The sequence below is a fragment of the Coffea eugenioides genome, chromosome 2 (assembly GCF_003713205.1).
Source record: "Coffea eugenioides isolate CCC68of chromosome 2, Ceug_1.0, whole genome shotgun sequence".
NCBI classification, from domain to species: Eukaryota; Viridiplantae; Streptophyta; class Magnoliopsida; order Gentianales; family Rubiaceae; genus Coffea; species Coffea eugenioides.
Window position 1 is genome coordinate 16,315,439 of NC_040036.1, and position 22,206 is coordinate 16,337,644.

Here is a 22,206-nt window from a genome sequence, read left to right on the forward strand (position 1 = left end):
AAGAAAAAATAAAATAATAAGATAAAATCAACAAATAATAATAATAATAATAATAATGTTAACATCATGACAAAATGAAAAATTTGAAAAAAAAAAAAGGTAGGGGAAAAGAAGAGACTTGGGGAGAAAAGAATTTTAAATGGGTTAATTGGGTTTGATGGGTTACCCAATAATACCCATTAAATAAATGGGTATTATTGGGTAACCCATTTATACCCATATACAAAAATTTAAGATACCCATACCCATCTATTCATGGGTGGGTATGGGTAAATCTAGTTAAGTGGGTTGATTTGCCACCTCTACTTGGAACCTAAGTTCTTCGGGGAAGATAAGTGGTTTGGCCCAAAATTGGTCACGAGTCATGCAACAACCAGAAAGTGAATTGAGCAAGTCATTTTAATCTTAGCTTCTTAAATTTAAACACGTTTTTCTTTTTGCTGAACAGCAAGTGCACCAACTTCTTGACTTTGTGGAAGCCTAATTAGGGCTTAGCCGGCCTAATTAGTTGGTCGCATTGGATGTCTTATTGTCGAGAAGGCTTTCTTTCCTTAATTTCACTGCTTATAGCGAAACAATATCGTAAGATTTTTTTTTTCCCTCTTGACATGTTTATTGGATATGTTTGCAACAAATAGTAAACTAGTACAGTTCCTGTCAATTTTTACTGAAAGATTAATATCCAACAATTAGATGCCTTGTATATCTTCTTGACGAATTAAATGTTCACAAAAAAAAATGATTAATTCAAGTGATAAAATAGCCTTTTTTTAAAATATCGCTGGTGTCCATCACTACTTTTACATCACCTAACCCTCTGCTAGGGCTGCAAACGAGCCGAGCCGAGTCGAGTTTTGAGCTAATCGAGCCGAGTCTCGACTAAATTTTACCAAGCTCGAGCTCGACGAGCCGGCAAATTTAGAGCTCGAAAAAAAATAAAAAATAATTATTTTATTTTTTAAAAAATAAATAAAATAATATTTTTTTCTTAATAAATAATAAAATATTAAGGATATATACGTAATTTTACTATAAAAATAAAAAATAAAAAAATATATATATAATATACGTAATTTTATTATTAAATAAAAATATATATATATATATACTCAAGCTCGCGAGCCGGCTCGCGAGCTAACGAGCTTAATATTCTGAACTCGAGCTCGATTAATAACGAGCTTGATGTCAGGAACTGTTATTTGTAGTAGTATGCGTTTTATTCAATAAGGCATGCGTTTAATCAAAACGGTGTCGTCCTACTTGAAACGGTCTGTTAGTCATTAATTGTAGTTAGTTGAGATATTTTTGCATAAAACCCTGGATTGTAACAGAAATGGCAATTAAGATCAGAATCAGTTAATCTGTTTCTCTTTCTCATTCCTGTCCGGATATTCTCTCTCTCTCTCTCCCTGTTTCATTCCCTCTCCTTGTCTTCTTCTCGTCTCAAAACCCCTCATCCACTTGGATTCCGGTGAAGAATTCTGGCCAAGGAACCTCAGATCCTGACAGTTGGTATCAGAGCAGCCGATCCTTGGCTGCTGTGACACTTCCATGGCTGAAAACACTAGGTACCGATCGTTGGAGGAGCAACTTAAGAAACAAGAAAGCAAGCTTCAGGAGCTGGCAGAAACCATGGCCGTCCTTCAGACCTCCGGCCACGATGAATTACAACGGAAGCTGCATGTTGAAATCGAACAAAGCAATTCAAGGTTGGAAGCTGTCGTAGGGACCTTGGATCAGAAATTCAGTAAAATGGAGCAAAAGCTTAGTACGCTGCTGAAGGTGATGATGAAGGAGAAAGGAGCAACGGATAGTGACGGCGGAACGTCGGAGCCACTCCTACCGACTCCTCCTCCGCATTTGAGGCTGACATCTCCCACGAAACTGCCGAATCATCAGCCAGAATATGGAGCGCGAATGCATCTGCCTAACTTGCCTAGGATGGAGATACCAGTATTCTCTTCTGGCAATCCTAGGGAGTGGTTGAGGAAATGCCAGAAGTACTTCCTGAATTACCAGGTTCCTGCGAAACAGAAGGTAGATTTGGTTGAGATGTTCTTAGAAGGAAAAGCTGACAATTGGTTTCAGGGGGTGAAACTTGCTAGACCTGAGTTAACCTGGGAGGAGTTTGGGGAATTGTTGTGTGAACGGTTCTCGGGGAAGGGGTCCCTGGATGTAGTGGGAGAATTCAACAAATTGCAGCAGAAGGGGACATTTGAAGAGTATGAGGAAAAGTTTGAAGAATTAAAAACGTTAATGCTGATCCGAAATCCCAGATTAGATGAGTCTTATTTCATTTCCAGTTTCATTAGTGGCCTCAAGGATGAGATCAAGACCATGGTTAGGATGTTTAAACCTCACTCCTTGCCGAAGGCATTTGAAGTAGCTGAGTTGCAGGAATATGCTCTGGAAATCCAATCTAAACAGTCTAAACCTCCTGCCAAGGTCGCTCTGGAATCCAAGTTTGGTATGTACAGGAATCAGGCAGGTAGTCATAACCAGTCTAATGCATACAAATTACCTGCAGTTACCCCTAATATCAGGAAGCCGGAGTCATTACACAGGGAGGTTGGCAGAATTTCGGCGGAGGAAATGCAGTACAGAAGAAAACACAATTTGTGTTACAGATGTGGGGAGAGGTTTGGGGTAGGACATCAGTGCAAACCTGGCAGCGTGAACTGCATAGGTGTGGAGGAAGAGGAGGAAGCAGTCTTTGAGGATGCAATGGGGGAGCAAGATGAACAAACGGGCAGGGTGGGAGAGCTTGCAGAAGTGTCCTTGAATGCATTATCAGGTGCTCTCAGAAGGAAATCTATTATGTTGATGGGCAATATGGGTGGCCTACCAGTTAAGGTTTTGGTGGACACAGGGAGCTCTGATAGCTTCATACACCACAAGCTAGCCAGTCTACTGCACCTGCCTTACCAGACCGTGAATCCTTTCATCGTAACACTAGCAGATGGAACGGATATTACAAGTGGAGCCATCTGCCCCAAAGTAGCATGGCTGATACAAGATTATCAATTCCAATTTGACCTTAAGGTAATGGAACTGAGAGGATGGGACATCATCCTTGGGGTTGACTGGATGTGCCAATTCAGTCCTATCACCTTTGCTTTTCACACTCTCAGCATTGCCCTCAGCGACAGAGGGGAGCTACTCCATCTCCAAGGATTCATCAACCAGCCTACATTGGAGCTAGTGAGGGGGAAAGACCTCAGGACATTCATTCAGGAGAAACGAAGGGAAAGTGCAGCACTCCATATGGAACTAAAAGGGGACCGGTTGGGAGATGTTCCAGAACCAGTAGAGAGGGTCCTACGGCAATATCCCCAGGTGTTTGCGACGCCAACAGGCTTACCCCCAGAAAGGGAGCTGGACCATCAGATTAACCTCAAACCAGGGGCTGAACCCTTTAAACTCAAACCTTACAGGTATCCTCATTCCCATAAAACTGAAATTGAGAAACAAGTAGCTGAAATGCTTACCAATGGAATCATTGTACATAGCACAAGTCCATTTGCTTCACCTGTATTGCTAGTTAAGAAAAAAGATAACTCCTGGAGGCTATGCATAGACTACAGAAAGCTGAATGACCTGACCGTTAAGGATAGATTTCCCATTCCTAACATTGATGAGTTACTGGACGAACTGCATGGCACCAAATACATGACTAAATTGGATCTCAGAGCTGGTTACCACCAACTGAGAGTTAAGGCAGTAGATACTTACAAGACTGCTTTCCAAACACACCATGGACACTTTGAATTTCTGGTGATGCCATTTGGGCTAACCAATGCTCCAGCGACGTTTCAATCTTTGATGAATAGGGTATTTCAACCTTTTTTGAGGAAGTTCGTGTTGGTATTTTTCGACGATATCCTAATCTATAGCCCAACTTTAGAGTTACATGTACATCACTTGCAAACTGTCCTCCAGGTCTTGGCTGACAACCAGCTCTATTGTAAGAAGTCTAAGTGCTATTTTGCTCAGACATCTGTAGAATACTTGGGACATGTGATTTCTGGTGAAGGGGTGAGTATGGATTCAGCCAAAGTTGATTGCATCAAGGCCTGGCCTACGCCTAACACCGTCAAGGAGTTGAGAGGATTCCTAGGATTAACGGGGTACTATAGAAGATTTATCAAGGGGTATGGGTTAATTTGTAAGCCTCTCACACAGTTACTGAAGAAAGAAGGCTTTGCCTGGGACCATAAAGCTCAGATAGCCTTTGAAGATCTCAAGAAGGCTATGACCACTGCACCAGTTCTAAGCATGCCCAACTTCGAGTTGCCTTTTGTAATTGAAACTGATGCCTGCGGTGTGGGTATTGGGGCAGTCCTAATGCAGCAGGGTCATCCCATAGCCTTCATCAGTAAAGCTTTATCTCCTCAAAACTTGGGACTGTCTGTGTATGAAAAGGAACTATATGCTTTGGTGCTGGCAGTCACCAAATGGAAGCATTACTTGGTCGGCCATCATTTCGTTATAAAAACTGATCACCAGGCTCTTAAGCACTTGTTGGAGCAACGGCTTACACATCCCTTGCAGCACAAGTGGCTCACCAAATTGCTGGGATTAGACTACGAGATTCAGTACAAGAAGGGTTCGGACAATGGCGCAGCGGATGCTCTATCCAGAAGGAAGGGAGACGAAACCGCAGACTACCAAGCCTCTGCACACCACTTGTGTGCCATTTCCTCCGTACAGCCAGCTTGGATGCAGGAGCTGGTTGAGAGTTATGATGGGGATCCAGAAGCTCAGCAGAAGATAGCTCAACTGCTCCTGGATTCTACTGCTGACCCGGATTACCATATGGATCAGGGGCTGCTAAGATTCAAAGGGAAATTATATGTGGGATCTGCCAACAATATCAGAAACAACCTAATCAAAGCTTTACACGATTCAGCCGTGGGGGGACATTCGGGCCAGAGGGGATGCTTACAGAGAATACAAGCTATATTTCACTGGCCTGGGATTAAGAGAGACGTCATTCAGTTTGTGCAATCTTGTGATATCTGTCAGCACAATAAGCATGAAAATGTTCCCTATCCGGGACTATTGCAGCCTATTCCCATACCTCAACAGGCTTGGTCACATATTTCCATGGATTTCATCGAGCAGTTACCTTCATCTCAGGGATACGATACCATTTTGGTAGTGGTGGATCGCCTAACTAAATTCAGTCACTTCAGAAGACTCACACATCCTTACACAGCTCAGCACATAGCCCAGGTTTTCCTTGACAATGTCTACAAACTACATGGTTTACCAGATTCCATAATTTCTGATAGGGACAAGATTTTTATTAGTAGATTCTGGCAAGAGTTATTCCACATGTTGGGGATTAGCCTACACTATAGTTCTTCCTATCACCCCCAGTCTGATGGGCAGAGTGAGAGGGTTAATCAATGTTTAGAGAATTACCTCAGGTGTATGTGCAGTGACCACCCTACTCACTGGAGTAATTGGCTACCCACGGCTGAACTCTGGTACAATACCAACTTCCATACCAGTCTGCAAATTTCCCCTTTTGAAGCACTGTACGGGTACAAGCCAAATCACATTCCTCTGGGACCATTTCATGACAGTATCATTCCTGCTGCAGCTAGTCTGGTACAGGCTAGACTCCAAGTGCTGTCTCTCATCAAGGAGAACCTAGCCAAAGCCCAGAATCGTATGAAGTTCTTTGCGGATAAGCACAGGACAGAGAGGACTTTACAGGTGGGAGATTGGGTATTCCTCAAGTTGCAGCCGCATAGACAACAGACAGTGGCCATTCGCAAAAGTCTGAAGCTCACTGCTAAATATTATGGACCTTTCCAGGTGGTGGCCAAAGTCGGAGCCGTGGCTTACAAGTTGTTGCTACCGGATAGAGCCCGAATCCATCCAGTCTTCCATGTTTCGTTATTAAAGAAAAGGGTGGGAAGCACACAAGCTATTGAACCTACATTACCTGCTTTAGATTCAGCTGACCAATGCTTGCTGAAACCTGAGAAAATCCTTAGGAGGAGGGTCACTATGAGGAATTCGGAGCCGGTTATTCAATATCTGGTTAAGTGGGATCATCTACCTGAATCAGAATCGTCATGGGAGGATAAGAGCTTCATTGACAGGCAATTTCCAAATTTTCCAGCTTGAGGACAAGCTTTGCCTTAAGAGGGAGGGATTGTCAGGAACTGTTATTTGTAGTAGTATGCGTTTTATTCAATAAGGCATGCGTTTAATCAAAACGGTGTCGTCCTACTTGAAACGGTCTGTTAGTCATTAATTGTAGTTAGTTGAGATATTTTTGCATAAAACCCTGGATTGTAACAGAAATGGCAATTAAGATCAGAATCAGTTAATCTGTTTCTCTTTCTCATTCCTGTCCGGATATTCTCTCTCTCTCTCTCTCCCTGTTTCATTCCCTCTCCTTGTCTTCTTCTCGTCTCAAAACCCCTCATCCACTTGGATTCCGGTGAAGAATTCTGGCCAAGGAACCTCAGATCCTGACACTCGACTTGAGCTTGACTCGAGCCGCTCGCGAGCGGCTCGCGAGCAACTCGATTCGTTTGCAGCCCTACCCTCTGCCCACTAGATATTTGATGTGATGCAAAAAAAAAAAAAAATCTTGCCTCACTACTATCTTAGGTCCAGCAACTAGGCTTAGGTAGGTTTCATATAGTATGTGTCCACTGCTTGAGTAGCCTAGACAATCCCTTACCCCACTCCACGACCTTTTTGTCTTTAATTTTAGACATAATCCGAATCATATTTCTTGCTTAAAATTTCGAGGGGGAAAAAATACAGAATATGATTGAACAAATGTCCTACGAGACATTTTACCTTCAATTATCTTTTCTTGTTAGCCAATGACTATATCTTAGACCAGTCTTAATGATAATGAAAGGCCAAGACGAGGGATCGAGTATTTCATGAATAAGATTGTAAAGTGGAATTAGTCCAAATTTATTTTTTCATAATTACGGTATTTGTTTCTTTTTTTTTTTAATACTTAAGTTCATTTCCAATAGTTAGAGAAGACTCTTAGAATCTTTTTTATTACTGCGTCCAATTTCATATTTTATGATTGCTGGATGATAGGGTATAAAAAAATGTGAGAGAAAAAAAAATGACATTTACTCGTGATAGCACATCGATTTTGTTGACATAAAATAAAGCAAGAGTAGTAGCTGTCGAATTAGCCCATCTAATATGCTTTTTAGCGGACGTAGACCGGAGTGATTAAGTTGCCTTTAATTGTAAATCTTTAGCTTTTGCCTTTAATTTCTTCCTATACCCTAGAAATAAACAGGTTTTGTGAATGATACGTACATATAATCAGAAATTGATTTTATCTAAAAAAATAGAAGTATTTATTTTAATTTAAGCAACTAAATTAATAAAAAGATCCAAGTAAGCGATTTGTTGGTGGTATGGGTATATGGTTTACTCGGCCTATTAACAAGTTAATAAATAGCACAAAAATATCAAAAAAGTTAAATAACACAAAAAATCAAAAAAAAAAAGAAAAAGAAAAAGAAAAGAGAAAATAATGAATATCCTTTAGCATACTGGTCAAACCTGTTCGATTACAAACAATTTTTAGTTGACCAGTGCCAATCTCCCAACTCCCAACTGCTTTTCAGTTTTCAGAGTAAGATCCTTACTAATTACGGAATCCCACATGCCTTTTCCCATCCATTTTCATATCATATTTTATCATCTGTCTCCCTCTCTAATGCCTGCCAACTCATAGTTTCATCCACAGTTTTAGACCCCACTTGGAGGTATTGGGATCCCACCAGAACTCACATTTGAGCAGCATTTAGAAAGTTTTCCAAACTAATTCTCGCTCACTATATCTTTATGAGTTAATCCATGTAATATTAGTGTATTATGAACTTGGTTTTGTAGCTTGAAGATGGATTCAAGAATGGCTGCTACTTCATGGACTCTTCTGGCTTTCAGCCTTTTCATGTTGTTGGGTTTTTCTCAATCCAGAGTCCCCCAAGAAGAAGGTAATTTTTTAACTTCAGTTTTATTTTTTTTTAATAGTTTTCTTTTTTGAAAATATTTTTAGGATATATGGTTTTTCTCTGCATCCCTGAGGTTTTATTTTTGATACGTTACTTGGTACAATTTGATAAGTCTGCATTCCTGAAGATGAATGAAAAGATATAAGATTTTGATACGATACTTAATTTTCTTGGAAATTTGGAGTTTAGTGTTTAAATGTATGGCATGTTTGTTCTGAACTTTGTGCTGCTATGCAGAGTCAAGCTTGGACAACCATATATCGTACATCTCTATTGCCTTTTTTTTTTTTTTTTGAAACATACACCAAAGGAAGGAAATATGTGAGGGAAGACAGAGGCTATGCGTAAATTACAGTATAGCATGTGGCATTTTTCAGATGAGAGGAAAGGTGGAAATTTGTAATGGTAGATACTTTGGCTCTGTATTGCCAGCAACCCCTAGTAAATTTGGAACTGGATTTCACCATCTTTGATGTGGATCATCAATTATTTGACAATTGTGACGTCCCAAATTTGGTACTAAATTAAGCAAGTATATATTTGCTCTATCTATTGTTTGTTTAAGTGGTTGCACAAAAGTCATAGCATTGAGAAAGATTATTTATCTGCTTCCTCATAATTGAAGAGTTTATATATGATAATTTAGGAAAGGACTATTTTTTTCTCCATATTACTGAGTAACGCCAAGAATTGTTTTACATTTTGGGTGAGGTTTCCTATTGTTGCACATTCTGTGATAGGTAGCTTTGTGCATTACTGAATTGGTTCCTCATTTTTTTTCTTTAATATAATAACCTTAGTCTGGCTTTTTGGTTCATTTGCTAATCTTGTTCAAATCCTTTTTTATTTGTTAGGTAGCTGCAATGATTTTGTATAGATACCTTTGACTATTTGCAAAGACAGATTTCTTGTAAAGTAGTCGATTACCCCATGTTCTGATTTGGTGGCAAGCAAGGAATACTTGTGTTCAACTTCAACATACTTCGATATTCAAAATGACATAACTCAAACTTCTAGATGCTAAAATGCAGAATATCATTATCTTTCTTCGTTGACTGGGCTAATGTGTAATTGTTTTTCCAGGAAGTGTGTTTGTATGATATGATGTCATTATGCATACCACATAAAACTGCTCTTTTCAAAATATTTTGTCGATCGAGCTGCTCCCCCTCATTCCAATCGTCCAGCCCTCTTCATGAACTTATGAAAGATTATTTCAGGTGTATATTCAATCTCCGGAAGATGTTTCTATACTTTCCAGTTAATGACATGATGCACTTAAATATGCCTGAAGGGTGGCAATAGAAGAAAACTAGCTCGCGTGTCTAAAAGCCTCAATTATGAATTTCATTGAGATGGAATATAGGAAGTAAAATTTGGAGGACTCAGAAACAACCTAGAGATTATGAGCAGTAGTAGAGTTCACATGAAACTTTAGTATGCAACTGGCTACACTTGAATGTCATAGGGAGGTTTTAGTTTTTTTTTTTTCCCAATTTTATCTTCCTTCTGAATTTGAATCTTACAGAAGCATTAAATGATTGAGAATTTCATTTTGTAAAGTGAGAGCTTGCAGTAGTGCAAGTTGCATAGCAATCGTAGTTGGAAGTTTACTACATGTAAAGTTCACTACATATATATCCGTAGAATGAACAATCTTGTACATTGAATACAGGCAAATAAAAGTTCTTTTGCCTTCAATTGCATCCAAATTTCATAATTTTTTCTTTTGCATGTATCATACAGAAATTGTTCACAACCTATTCAATTATCTTCTCCTCAAAAAATTGTTATCAAGTTGGTTTTATGTACTAATTATGCATGAACAACTTAGCTATCTAAATGCAGCTCATTACACTACTTTGTTCAGGTGTGAGGTCAACCAGCACGGAAAGTGGTATTTTGTAGACAGGATGGTGGATAGATTGTCATTTGATGATGCAAACTCTTCTTTCGGGGTTTTATTTTAAACCTTTCTTCTTCTTTTGTTGACCTTGGAACTAAAGAATACTATTGTTGAAAAGATCAGTTGTCACTTTCAAGATAGATTTTCCACAGACAAACCTTAATCTTTCCTGAGTCGCAACATTGATTATCTACTTATTAGCTGCTTGTATAAGTTTAATTGCGCTTATTGTCTGGTTAGATCTGCTAGCAGTTTCTTTCATTTGTTTGTGCACAACAAGGTCAATTTATTAGTTGAGACATTCCGTGATCGATTTGGTTGCAGAGGATGCTCTCCAGAAAATTGTTACAACAATGGGTGCTACATATTGGAAGTTCAATGCTGATAACTGCAGCATTGAAATGGTTGGAATAACACCAGAGGCACCAAGGGGTTCTGAGAATGATGTTGAATGTGAATGCGATTCCAGTAACAACACTGTCTGCCACGTCACAAAGCTGTAATCTTTGTCCATTTCTTTAAACAATTTTCTCCCGTTTATGTATCTTTGTTGCATCGTAACTTAACTTCTGTTTCATATTTCAATAAGATTGTTATTTTTTACCCCAAATGCCTTATTCTCAGAGCATGCTTAGACGTACTTTTAATCTAAACCTTCTCTGGGGGAATGGGAATTGTGGATGATTAATCATTAGTCTCTTGCGAGGGCTATTGGCTTGCAGCAGCTTTGCTTGTGAGCGAAAGCTCACTTTGACAGAGCCTTAAAAGGTTTTAGTTTGCTATCAGTATAAATCACAAGGATTTTCTAAAGTTCCATTTGGGATATAACTTCCTCTTCACTGTGGCTGAGTTTCGTTCTGCCCTCAGTCAAATTTGTATTAAACATTCAAAATTGTAGCTTTCCATAGCAGCATAAGAGACAATCTTAGCAGCAATGGTCCTTACTAAGTACTTGTGTGTTCTAGTTTGATGCTAATAGTTTCTCAATGATGCAGTATCCTGAAACGTTACAATCTTCCTGGAGTTCTGCCATCTGAGCTTGTAAATCTTCCTTACATCAGGGACATGTGAGATCTTTCTGAAATTCTAGTATAATGCCACTATTTTGTTAATTCTTTCTTACAAGCACATCTGTCTGCCATATGAATTAATGAATGATTGTGTATTTTCAGTGATTTTGCTTACAATTACCTTCATGGTACAATACCTTCAGAGTGGTCTTCAGCACAGTTGACTTCCATGTAATCTTCTATCTTTCTCTCTCCCTTCCTCGCTCCCTCCCTCCCTCTACCTGACTGGATCTTGCAACTCCTTTTGAATTAACTTTATAGTTTCGATCCAGCTCGGTAATTGCAAACCGGTTATCAGGGGAAATTCCAAAAGAGCTGGGGAACGTTACCACTCTTACATCCCTGTATGTTTTCATTTGTTACTTATTGATTTATATTTTGTCATTTAGTTGTGGACCTTGTGTTCGTTAACCTTGGCAAAAAGTAAAGTAAACTTCATGGCTGGAGCTTACCTAAGAGCATCTTGTATCTTAGTGTGAAATATGAAAAGTACCACTTCTGAGATGTATCACTGCTCTTTATATGCTAAGATATTATCTTGTCAAATAGTCCAACTAAATGGAGCAAATTTGGTGATCTATTACTACATAGGATAGACTAACACAAATGCAAAAGTTTTTTTTTGTTGGGGGGGGGGGGGGGGGGGGTGATGCATAAGTCTCAGTGGGGATATTTTGGCGAACCAGTTTTGAATTAATCTTGTATCTGCTTGCTTACCAGTTCGGAAGAAGAATTCTTTGCCATCCATGAATCTGGTGGACTAAGACTTCTATTTTGGGTTTTTCTTTTCCCCATGTATCTTCTGAAATTATGGCCATTTTCACTTAGCTGAATGTAATGAGCTCTTGGAGGTCTTAACCAGGAACCTAGAGGCAAACAATTTTTCTGGAGCTGTCCCTTCTGAGCTTGGGAAATTGACAAACTTGCAAACTCTGTAAGACATCTCTTCTCATTCTCAAACTCAGTTCTCTTGTTCAATGAGATTTTCGAATAACACATTGACTCCCCACTAATAATCTGAATCATGTTGCTGAAATGACAGATTTTTGTCTTCCAATGGATTTACCGGGAAGCTGCCAACTTCTTTCTCCAGATTAATGAATCTAACGGATTTGTGAGCTCCTGTGATGTCTTCTCTTTTACAATATAAATATGTTTACTGGGGAATGTTGCTAAGCAACACTTCTGTTTACAATGCAGTAGGATAAATGACAACAACTTCACCGGACCAATTCCTGAATTTCTGCAGAACTGGCAAAAACTTGCAAGATTGTATGGTTCATTCACCATCCAGAGTGAAATGCACTTATTGTGTGAAAAAAGAATTTTGGTTGTTGACTTTTATCATTTTGCTCATATGCAGAGAGATGCATGCAACTGGTCTTCAAGGGCCCATTCCAGCAAATATATCACTCCTGAATAATCTATCTGAGTTGTGAGTATACACAAACAACATCATACATGGCTTGCTTGTTTAGTTATATTCTTTATTTTTGTTCTCCTTCTGTATTGTAATGTCTTGAGGTTTCTACTGCCCTACATTCTTTATGCAGGAGGATTAGTGACATTGCTGGGCCAACTCAAGGATTTCCGCTGATCAGTAATCTTACAGGCATAGTAAGACTGTATGTGGAATAATTGTCATAAGCTACTCTTGCTGAGATGGCTGTGATGCTCTGACATTCTATAATTCAAGTAACTCTTATTTTCAGGGTATTCAGAAACTGTAGCATTTCTGGAGAAATACCTGCCTATATCTGGAGAATGAGAAAATTGGAGATGTTGTAAGTAATGCATTCTTGGTTGTAAGTAAATTCTTCTTGTTGCAGTCCAATAACTGATGTTGACTTTTGATTTGATGGCATAATAAACATTTTATTGCAACATTCGAAGTTATTAGCTGTCTATAGGAGCAGAAAGTTATTAGGCTGTGTGTAGGAAACAAAGCAATTTGTGCATCATAACATCCTTCTCCTTGTCTTTCTTGGACATCAATACCTTGGTCCAGAGAAAATTAGTTGTGTACTCTCATGTATTGAAAAACTTTACTGGTAATTTGATCTTCTTTCAAATATGATGGAGGATTAATTGGGACTTCATATACGAATTAGACAAATTTAATCTGAATGAGAATTAGTGCTTTAAAATGTGGTACTTGTTTTCTTTTTTGTTTTGGCCACAGTTTCAGAGTACGAAGTACAAATGCACAAATGGACATGGACTAACTTATGTTTGGTGAATAACTTGCATAGTTGTAGGACTCTAATCTTGGACCTTTTCCTCTGGTCGTGGTGTCAGTTTTGGTTAATCGTGCCACTTGAACAAGGGCATGTTGGTTATACTCTATAGGCAGGATGTCACCAGTTGATACTAATGTTTTGGGGATGACAGTAGTTTGACGATCTATTGGGACATAAGTCTTTTATTGTTCTGGACATGTGGCTAGAGTTGAAGGTGGCTGCTGCATAGGCAAGTCTTTCTTTTGGATGAAAGACTGCAACTGTGATAAACCATCATATTATTCTCTGATTCTTTTGATCTCTGTGTGTGTTAGATGTGCTTTAGTTTTTCTCTTTCACGTTAATCTTAAGTATGACACATTTAATCTTCCATTTCTCTCAAGAGAGGCAAAGTAGAATGTCATTAAGTACAATTTGACCATCTTGTTAATCTGTTCTTGTGAAATACCCAGGAAAAGGGGTTTCTATTATCAGCTAATGTCTTTGCCTTGATCATTTCACCAGGGATGTCAGTTTCAATAACTTAACAGGGGAAATTCCAAACAATATCGACCCCAGAATTTCTTTGAAATTTTTGTAAGAATGAGCTTTAAGTCTCGAACGATGTGCTAACAATATTTTTACTTCTATATAACATTCTTGTTCATCTTATAATATGTAATTTTTTGAACAGATTTTTGACAGGCAACCGTCTAAGTGGAACTGTACCTGACTCAATCTTGAAGGAGGGAAGCAATATGTATGTTTAACATCTGCAAGCTTATTCATTTATATACTATTTTAATATTATGTATGGCTTGGGAATCTAAGTTTTTTATGGCAAGGTTGTTTTACTGCTCAGTCCGCTAGTTTGTGGATTTCTTTTGTGCTATTTTTATCATTTAGAGTGAATTGGTTCTTTTTTTGGGATCTCTAAAATTATGGAGATGATATTAATGTCAGTTGTTTGGTTCAGTGATCTTTCATACAACAATTTTACCTGGCAAGACCCGGAGCGAGCTACCTGTCGACCAAACATGTAGTGAAATTTTCTCACCTTTCCTTTTTAATTTATTTAGTCAGATGATAATTTCTGGTGTTCATGACTTTTATGATTTCTTTCTTTCCTGTAGGAATTTATACATAAATTTATTCAGGAGTTCTTCAACAACAAACACCTTGTAAGAAGCTTTGCAATTTGATGTACAACTGTTATTTCTTTCATAGCTATAGGCATCATAGGGTCAGGGAAGTTCCAAACTCATAAATAGTGGAACTTCTGTTGCTTAAATTTAATGTAGAACTTTCTACTCATCTGATGGTTACATCTGTTATGCTTAAATCTGCTGTAGGAGGAACATTCTTCCATGCGCAAGGGATGTCACGTGTCCTACATGTGAGTATATCCTACTTTTAATCCCTTTTCTTTTTGATGGTAAATTTCTTTGATTTTTTGGAACTGGTAAAGTAGTTGTGTGAAATCCTTTCTGTGAATTAGTCACTATGTTATGAGAGTTATGCATTTGGAAGTTATGATTTAATCACCTGTAGGCATTGATTCAATTGAGTTGCAGTTGGACTTTTATTAAGTCTCCAGGAGCACAGCAAAATTTCTGATAGTTAGAAAAAAGCTATTGCACGACCAATGGAGAATCAATATGATTAGTTGCGTGGTATCAACAGCAGATCTTCATATGGTTGTCATTTTTGTTTCAGCTGTGGTGCATGAAACTCTGATTCAGTTTTGAAAATTAATATAGAGGAGTAGTAGAGGAATAGTTGGATTGAATTCTTCTAATCAATTAAGGCATGCATAAACAGAGTGCAAGTTTTCAGTTCTGCTGTAATATTCAGGAGATTCTGTCCTGCAAATTTATTTTTAGTAAAATTAGTGAAGTTGCCATCAAAATGATCCGTCTGTTGTTTGTGTTTTTGAAGTATTAATTACTGTTTACTATAAGTCAAACAAATTAATGAGTATTTACTCTCAAATAGATGTAAATCTTAGTAAATGCATTTTTCCTAATCCAAATGAGGTGTCTGAATCTTCTGTCTTTAATAATTTATTAGCAGGAGGATAGTGTTCTGTAGTTTCACAAATGAAAGTGAAAGCTGTCATATGCACTATTGTAAAAATTGTAAGTAAAGAAAGCAAGATTCTAATATTTGTAATGCTTTTTCTTTGTGGGGTGATTAAATTAGCACTATAAGAAAGAAAGAGTAATCTGTGTAAATGATGATGATATAGCTCCAAACTTGGCAAGAGATAATTTGATAACAAAAATGTAATAGGTGCATAGTCGAATTCGAGTTTTTTTTCTCTCTCAAGACTATAATTGTTCGAGAAAGTCTAAAAAGTTTTTCCATACAAGAACTTTAGTCATTGCTTTGCAATCTACAATGCCAATAAAATTCTATTCAGGAATGGGGATCAAATATGACCGGTCAGTTGACATGATTGAAATTGACAGAATCTATGGTGAGATGAATTTCAGACAGTTAATGTTATGTAAACCTAAATCATGCGTCAGCTCGTAGAGTTAAGATTTTTAACTGAGAATCTTAAATTAGTCGATTGAAATTAAAAACCCATCTTTGCCATGAAGAGCAGAAAGGTCAACTGCAAGAGTAGCATTGCCCCATAGCATGGGTCCCTTGACAGTTGACTGGCTGGTGCCTGAGCCTTATGTCATCTCTACTGATCTTCTTGGGTATCATTTGTTAAACATGCACTCGCTGCTGCACATTTGTAGCTCTCGCTTACTGCTGCTTATTTATAGCAATGGCTTATTGCTTCTAATTTATCTTCAGAATGCTTCTCTCTGATATTTGTCCATTTAATCATGCAGACAGGTGTTCATTACATGTTAATTGTGGAGGAAATGATTTTAATGCAAATGAAGGTAAGAGGAAAGTTCTATACGAAGGAGATGCTGGAGTTGATGGTGGTTCTGCTCGGTATTTTAGGAGTAGCAGCAACTATTGGGGATTTAGTAGCACTGGTGACTTCATGGATGATGATAACTATCAAAATACAAGATTTATTGCGACTGTCCAGTCAACTAACCTATCTGAGATGTATAGTACAGCCCGCCTTTCTCCTCTTTCGCTTACCTATTTCCATTATTGCTTGGAGAACGGGGTTTATACTGTCCATTTGCACTTTGCTGAGATACTATTTATCAATGACAATACATATAGCAGTCTTGGAAGGCGAATCTTTGATATTTATATACAGGTAATTTCCACATTAGAGTGCATGCCTCAAGGTATTCGTGAAGTATATTAAAGTCCTCTTTTCATTCAGGATAAGTTAGTGCAGAAGGATTTTAATATTGAAGACGAGGCTCTGGGAGCTCAAAAGCCTTTGATAAAGCAATTTAATGCAACTGTGAAGAATAATATTCTGGAAATCCGATTTTATTGGGCTGGCAAAGGAACCACAAGGATACCAAACAGAGGTGTTTATGGCCCCCTTGTATCAGCTATTTCTGTCAATCCTAGTAAGTATATGAAGTGGAATTTTTGCATTATTGCAACGTGTTCCTATTAAAGAAGGGGATGGATTTCAACATCTTGGTCCATAACTTTGTGAAACATGCTTTATTTAGTAATTTAAATTGATTTGATATAACTAAATCACACATTTTTATCCACAATTTTGTAGAGGACTTAATTTTGCTTCTGGAAGTATAGATAAGATCTTTTTTTTCAAGTTATATGCACTGATGCAGTTTAGTAGTAGATAATGAACCTTATATCGTCATGCTTTGCTTTTAGTTGATACCTGATTTCATTGATATATGCGTCCCAGTGACTGATAGATCTTTCAAAGTGAAGGCAAAATTTAAATACTTTCAGTAATCTGTTACCTATCAGAAGATAGACTAATAAACAAATTTATGGTGATCCATTATAACTTAGATGTCTGGTAGCATAATCTCTATAAGAATCTTTAGCTTCTAAAAGTACAGTCTCATTTTTGTAAAAAGGTTCAGAATTTATACCATTAAGCAACCATAAACACCATAATGTCTGATAAACTACAAAATCTCTCAAGGAAGTAAATTTAAATCAAAAGCAAGATCGGTGTTGTTGACATGGGAATGGTGCAATGGAGTACTTCTCTGTAGCTAGTTAGAAGGTAAAAGGAAAGTGATTTTTATGTATTGAAGAACAACCTCCCCCTATTCAACCCCATACAGGGATAAACTACAACATAGCTTCTTTTGGCATATAAAGAGATGTACAGCACAAAAGCATCTTTTGCTTCCCATCAGACTATTTATGACATTCTAAGTTAGGAGATGTCCCACTTCCAAAATTCAACTTGCTGGTTGTGGCTACAATCTGCTTAAACCTGGATGGCTGAAATGAAAGCACCAAGAACTCTAGCTCTTTAAAAAGTTAATGAATCCAGAAGTGAATGCTTAGACAATTATTGCTGCTAGTTATCTTTTTTTATTTACCATATTTTGCAGTGCAAATGTGTGAGGTAGATCTCAGTAATATGCTTGATCTTCCAAATCTTGGGAGCTTGACAAAATATTTGGTTATTTCATATCTCTTCTTTTCCTTTTCATCACCAGTAAAATATTTTTCATTGCCCTGCAGATTTTAAATCTTGCTCAGATGGGAACAAGAAAAATTTAACTGTTTATGTTAGTGTTGGAGTAGTGGTAGCACTCTTGGTCATTGTGTCAACACTTGCTATTCTTTGGTGGAAAGGTTATTTGCATGGATGGAAGAGGAAAGAAAAAGGTAATCACTCATCTATATTTTGTTTCAAAAAATCTTTTTTGTTCATTTGACTTGCAAAATTATTCTGAGTAATACATTCATCTCTGCCACTATTGCAAGCTTGTGACCAAAGTGGAAGAAGACTATACTGCAACACTTGCATAGAATCATGCTTAGATTGATGAAGCTATGCATCTAAAGGACTGATGAATTAAAATTACTGGCTTTTTTTGTTTTTAATTGTAACTTGATATGTATAAAGATCTTCTTTCTGGCATCTATTGAAAGATAGACAGCTTTTCATTTGCAATGTTGCAGCTTGCGCATAGCCATCTTCTGTGAATATGGTATCCTTAGATAAATGGGGTTTTTATGTTCTTCCCACACTATATTATTTTACTTCCTGTTTCCCAAATCAATAACTTGTAAGTGAAGGGTAATGCAAAATATTGTTCTTTTAACAGATTTTGATGGACTAGAGCTGCAAATGGTTTGTTTTACTCTCAAACAACTTAAAGTTGCTAGTAAAAACTTCGATACAATGAATAAGATTGGAGAAGGTGGTTTTGGTCCAGTTTACAAGGTATAGGAGAAACTAATTATCTTTTATTAGTTTGCTTCTTTGTGGACACTAAAAACATAAGCTTGTGCAGGGTTTGTTACCTGATGGAACTGTAATCGCTGTCAAGCAACTATCATCTAAATCAAAACAAGGAAATCGAGAATTCTTGAATGAGATTGGCATGATTTCTTGTTTGCAGCACCCTAATCTTGTTAAACTTCATGGTTGTTGCATTGAAGGAGTTCAGTTAATGCTGGTCTATGAGTACATGGAAAACAACAGTCTTGCCCGTGCTCTGTTTGGTTAGTCTTTGTTTCTGCTATGTAATCTTTGCATTTGGCTTGTATATAATTTCTCCATGCGGATCTCATTGGGTGATTAATTTTTTGAATAAAGAATCTGATGACAGTCAGATATTACTGGATTGGCCGACAAGGTTCAAGATTGCTGTGGGGATTGCTAAAGGTTTATCTTTTCTCCATGAAGAATCAAGTGTAAAAATTGTTCACAGAGATATCAAAGCAACTAATGTGCTGCTTGATAGAGACTTGAATCCGAAGATATCAGACTTTGGGTTGGCTAGGCTGAATGAAGATGAGAAGACTCATATCAGCACAAGAATCGCCGGAACAATGTGAGTTGACCTTGTACTTGTGGGCATCCTTGAAATTATTTTACCTGTTTACCTTGGCTCATGAATGAGGCAGCATAATTGGTTAAGCTTTTTGAAACCTGAAGGCTGAAAATTGTATTGCTACTCTGTCTACCATTCTTGCAGAGGTTATATGGCACCTGAATATGCTTTATGGGGTTACTTGACATATAAGGCAGATGTTTATAGCTATGGAGTAGTGGCATTGGAAATTGTTAGTGGCAAGAACAACAACAGTTACATGCCAAGTAACAACTTCATGTGTCTACTGGATTGGGTATGTTTATAATGTAACAACCTGCTAGTTTGTTTTGATACTGAAGTATTTCAGTCCTCAAAACTTGGTTGATCAGTGAACGTTTGAACTTTACCTTGTAGGCCTGTCACTTGCAACATAGTAAAAAGTACGAGGAGCTTCTGGATAGGAGGTTAGGGTTGCAAGTAAACGAAGAAGAAGTCGATAGATTGGTGAAAGTTGCACTCTTGTGTACAAATGCTTCTGCTTCACTCAGGCCTACAATGTCAGAGGTGGTGAGCATGCTTGAAGGGCAGATGGCTATTCCGGATGCAATCCCAGAAACAAGTACATATACTGAAGATCTGCGGTTCAAAGCCATGAGAGATTTTCACCGCGAAAAGCAAACTCACAGTCTTACCGAAAGCCGAACTCAAAACTCAACGACAATACAAACCGATTTGGGTTCATCTTCTACTTCAAATGCTGAGTTGTTTGAAATCAATCCAGACAAATTATGACACCAAATCTTTTGACATTTTTGCCATGCACCTTCTGGCCTAGCCTCTGCAGCTGTACCGACTGGTTGCCACTTGTCACGCTCAGAACTCATAAAACCTCAGGCTGGTGGAGATTGATTACATGTATCCTTTAAAGCCAATCCATGAAAAAGATTCAACATAGAGAGCTTCCATATTTGTTAAGTGCTGCTAGTATTGTTAACTGGTGTACATTATCTTAAAGGGCAGTCATGTTGTCCTTTATTTTTGTCAGATTACTGTTTGCTGGGAGTGCAGCAACAACATCATGTACATTTCCTGTTCGTATTTGAGGGATCAGAGCAGTGCTATCACTTTCTGGATGACAATTTGTTGTACAATCTGTAAATTTGTGTGCGGCACTAAACATGTAAGATTATTATCTCCAATTAAAATTTGGAATATTTAAGTATTTATTTGAACAGAGTTCTTTGTGTTACATCAGTGTTCTTTCATTGATCTAGTTTTCAAGCTCCGTTTCCTGTTTCTGAATAGAATTTCTGAGCAGTATTATAGATTTTTGACCTTGTTTTCCCCTTAATTGTTTGGTGCTTTTATTGTTTCCAGATAAAGTTTCTCACCAATATTGCTAAATTTCCTTTTTGTTTCTGGTGACTTGTAAATGTTTCCATGACCTTGTGCCAATCATCATTTGCTCTTTCTTTTCTTTATCTTCTTTTCCTTTCTTTTTTTATGGTAAGTTCTTAATGTTTTTGGCAAATTAAATGGCAAACGAATTACAAATGACAATATGACAATTTTGTTTTAACTTACTCTGATATCACCGAGAGAGGAGGGCAATATCATTTCTCTGACTTTATATATACTTTTGGTATTTTCTTTTTCTTGTTTTCTGAAAACTGCACGCCTTTCTTTTAGAATTATATATCTTTTTGCTTGCTTTTGCAAGGAGACCTTAGAAATGGCTATGGTATAGGAGTTGTAGCTTTGACGAATGTTCAAGATGGAATGTAAAGCAGGACAAGTAGTAGTGTAACATATAGTTTTGCCTCTGAAAATGGGAATTAGAAAATTAAATAGCATGTTATGTGCTTGGGTTTTATAGGCTTGTTTTTGGCAATTCATAATAAGATAAAATTGGTTTTTCCTTCTTTCTGAAATTGGAAAAAAGGGTTTTGGAAAAGTAAGCCTGGTTGCTTTTGAAAATAACTTATAATTTATTATAAAGAAAATTAAAAACATGTTCTCATTTTTTTTTTTTTTTGTAAAAATTCACGAAAATCAACTTACTTTTAGATTTCAACAGAATTTGCATGTAACTTTTCATAAGTAGTTGAGAACAAGTCCACAACTACCATGAGGCATAAACTAGGAACCTTGGTCATGGTGTTTTAATTTCAGCTACTACTTATTATCTATCTCTAATCTTCAATCACTAATCACCATTTCCTTGTCTAGAAGTACTTGTTTATTCAAAACACACATTCTTTGACAAGTACTCACATCATTTATACTTCATAATCTTGATTTTAGAAAACTTCTCATTGAATTGACAACATTTTGGAGAATTTTTCACTACTTATCACCAGATTAAATCAATTTTTCCTGGCACTCACATCAACTTCAATACTTAATTAATGAGTTCAGATCTTAATATATTCGGACGTGTTTGATAACAAAAAAATGAAATATTTTAATTAATTAAATGATTCTAAATTGTTTAAGCTACTCTAAAAACTATGCTATAAGTTGTTTACTTATCACTAATAGAGAATACGCTCAAATGTTAATATTTTAGTACTTAATAATTTAGTAATTAACATATTCAAATTTTAGATTTCACATTGTAATTTTATCAAATGCACTCTTAGACTAATTGAAAATAAGTAAACATCAATATTGGACTCAGGAATGCTAACATTTAATACAAGCCACTGACTGAGTCCATTTTCTTGAAACATGCTTTCTCTTCATTCCAATGCACCAACTTTGGGGTCAGTCTGGTCACTTACGATTTAGTGAAATATCTGTGTATATTTTAGCCCTTCACCTTAGCTTCAACAAAATTGTCTCTATATTACAAAAGCGAAAAAAAAAGAAATAAATTGTCTCTATTTTCTTGTATTATCTCCTCATTATTGCATCAATGTCCAATATCGATACCATCTTTCTTTAGGCATTTTCTCGTGTAAAATTGATAAAAAAAAAAAGCCAAAACACTTTCTAATTTTGGTCACTAGTGGAAAAGCAAACAATTTCATCTAAAGCATTTTCCCATTTACTTATGAATGTGTATACCTA

The 22,206-nt window shown here is 37.1% G+C and overlaps 1 protein-coding gene across 2 annotated transcripts; it reads left to right on the plus strand.

Annotated features, from left to right (window-relative positions):
* The first annotated feature begins 7,704 nt into the window (after nt 1-7,704).
* On the plus strand, nt 7,705-20,383 carry LOC113761731 (probable LRR receptor-like serine/threonine-protein kinase RFK1). Of its 2 annotated transcripts, XM_027304839.1 has the most exons (25): nt 7,705-7,772; nt 7,900-8,003; nt 10,252-10,426; nt 10,923-10,994; nt 11,100-11,168; nt 11,270-11,341; nt 11,860-11,931; nt 12,040-12,111; nt 12,198-12,269; nt 12,361-12,432; nt 12,551-12,622; nt 12,710-12,781; nt 13,742-13,813; nt 13,911-13,976; nt 14,193-14,255; nt 14,350-14,397; nt 14,569-14,612; nt 16,066-16,454; nt 16,524-16,719; nt 17,831-17,977; nt 18,421-18,539; nt 18,610-18,820; nt 18,915-19,152; nt 19,297-19,447; nt 19,549-20,383. In XM_027304839.1, the coding sequence occupies exons 2-25, from the start codon at nt 7,907-7,909 to the stop codon at nt 19,924-19,926; spliced, it is 3,039 nt and encodes a 1,012-aa protein (XP_027160640.1). In that variant the 5' UTR covers nt 7,705-7,772; nt 7,900-7,906; the 3' UTR covers nt 19,927-20,383. The 2 variants fall into 2 exon arrangements, with proteins under 2 accessions (XP_027160640.1, XP_027160641.1); XM_027304840.1 differs by lacking the exon at nt 13,742-13,813.
* The last annotated feature ends 1,823 nt before the right edge of the window (nt 20,384-22,206 follow it).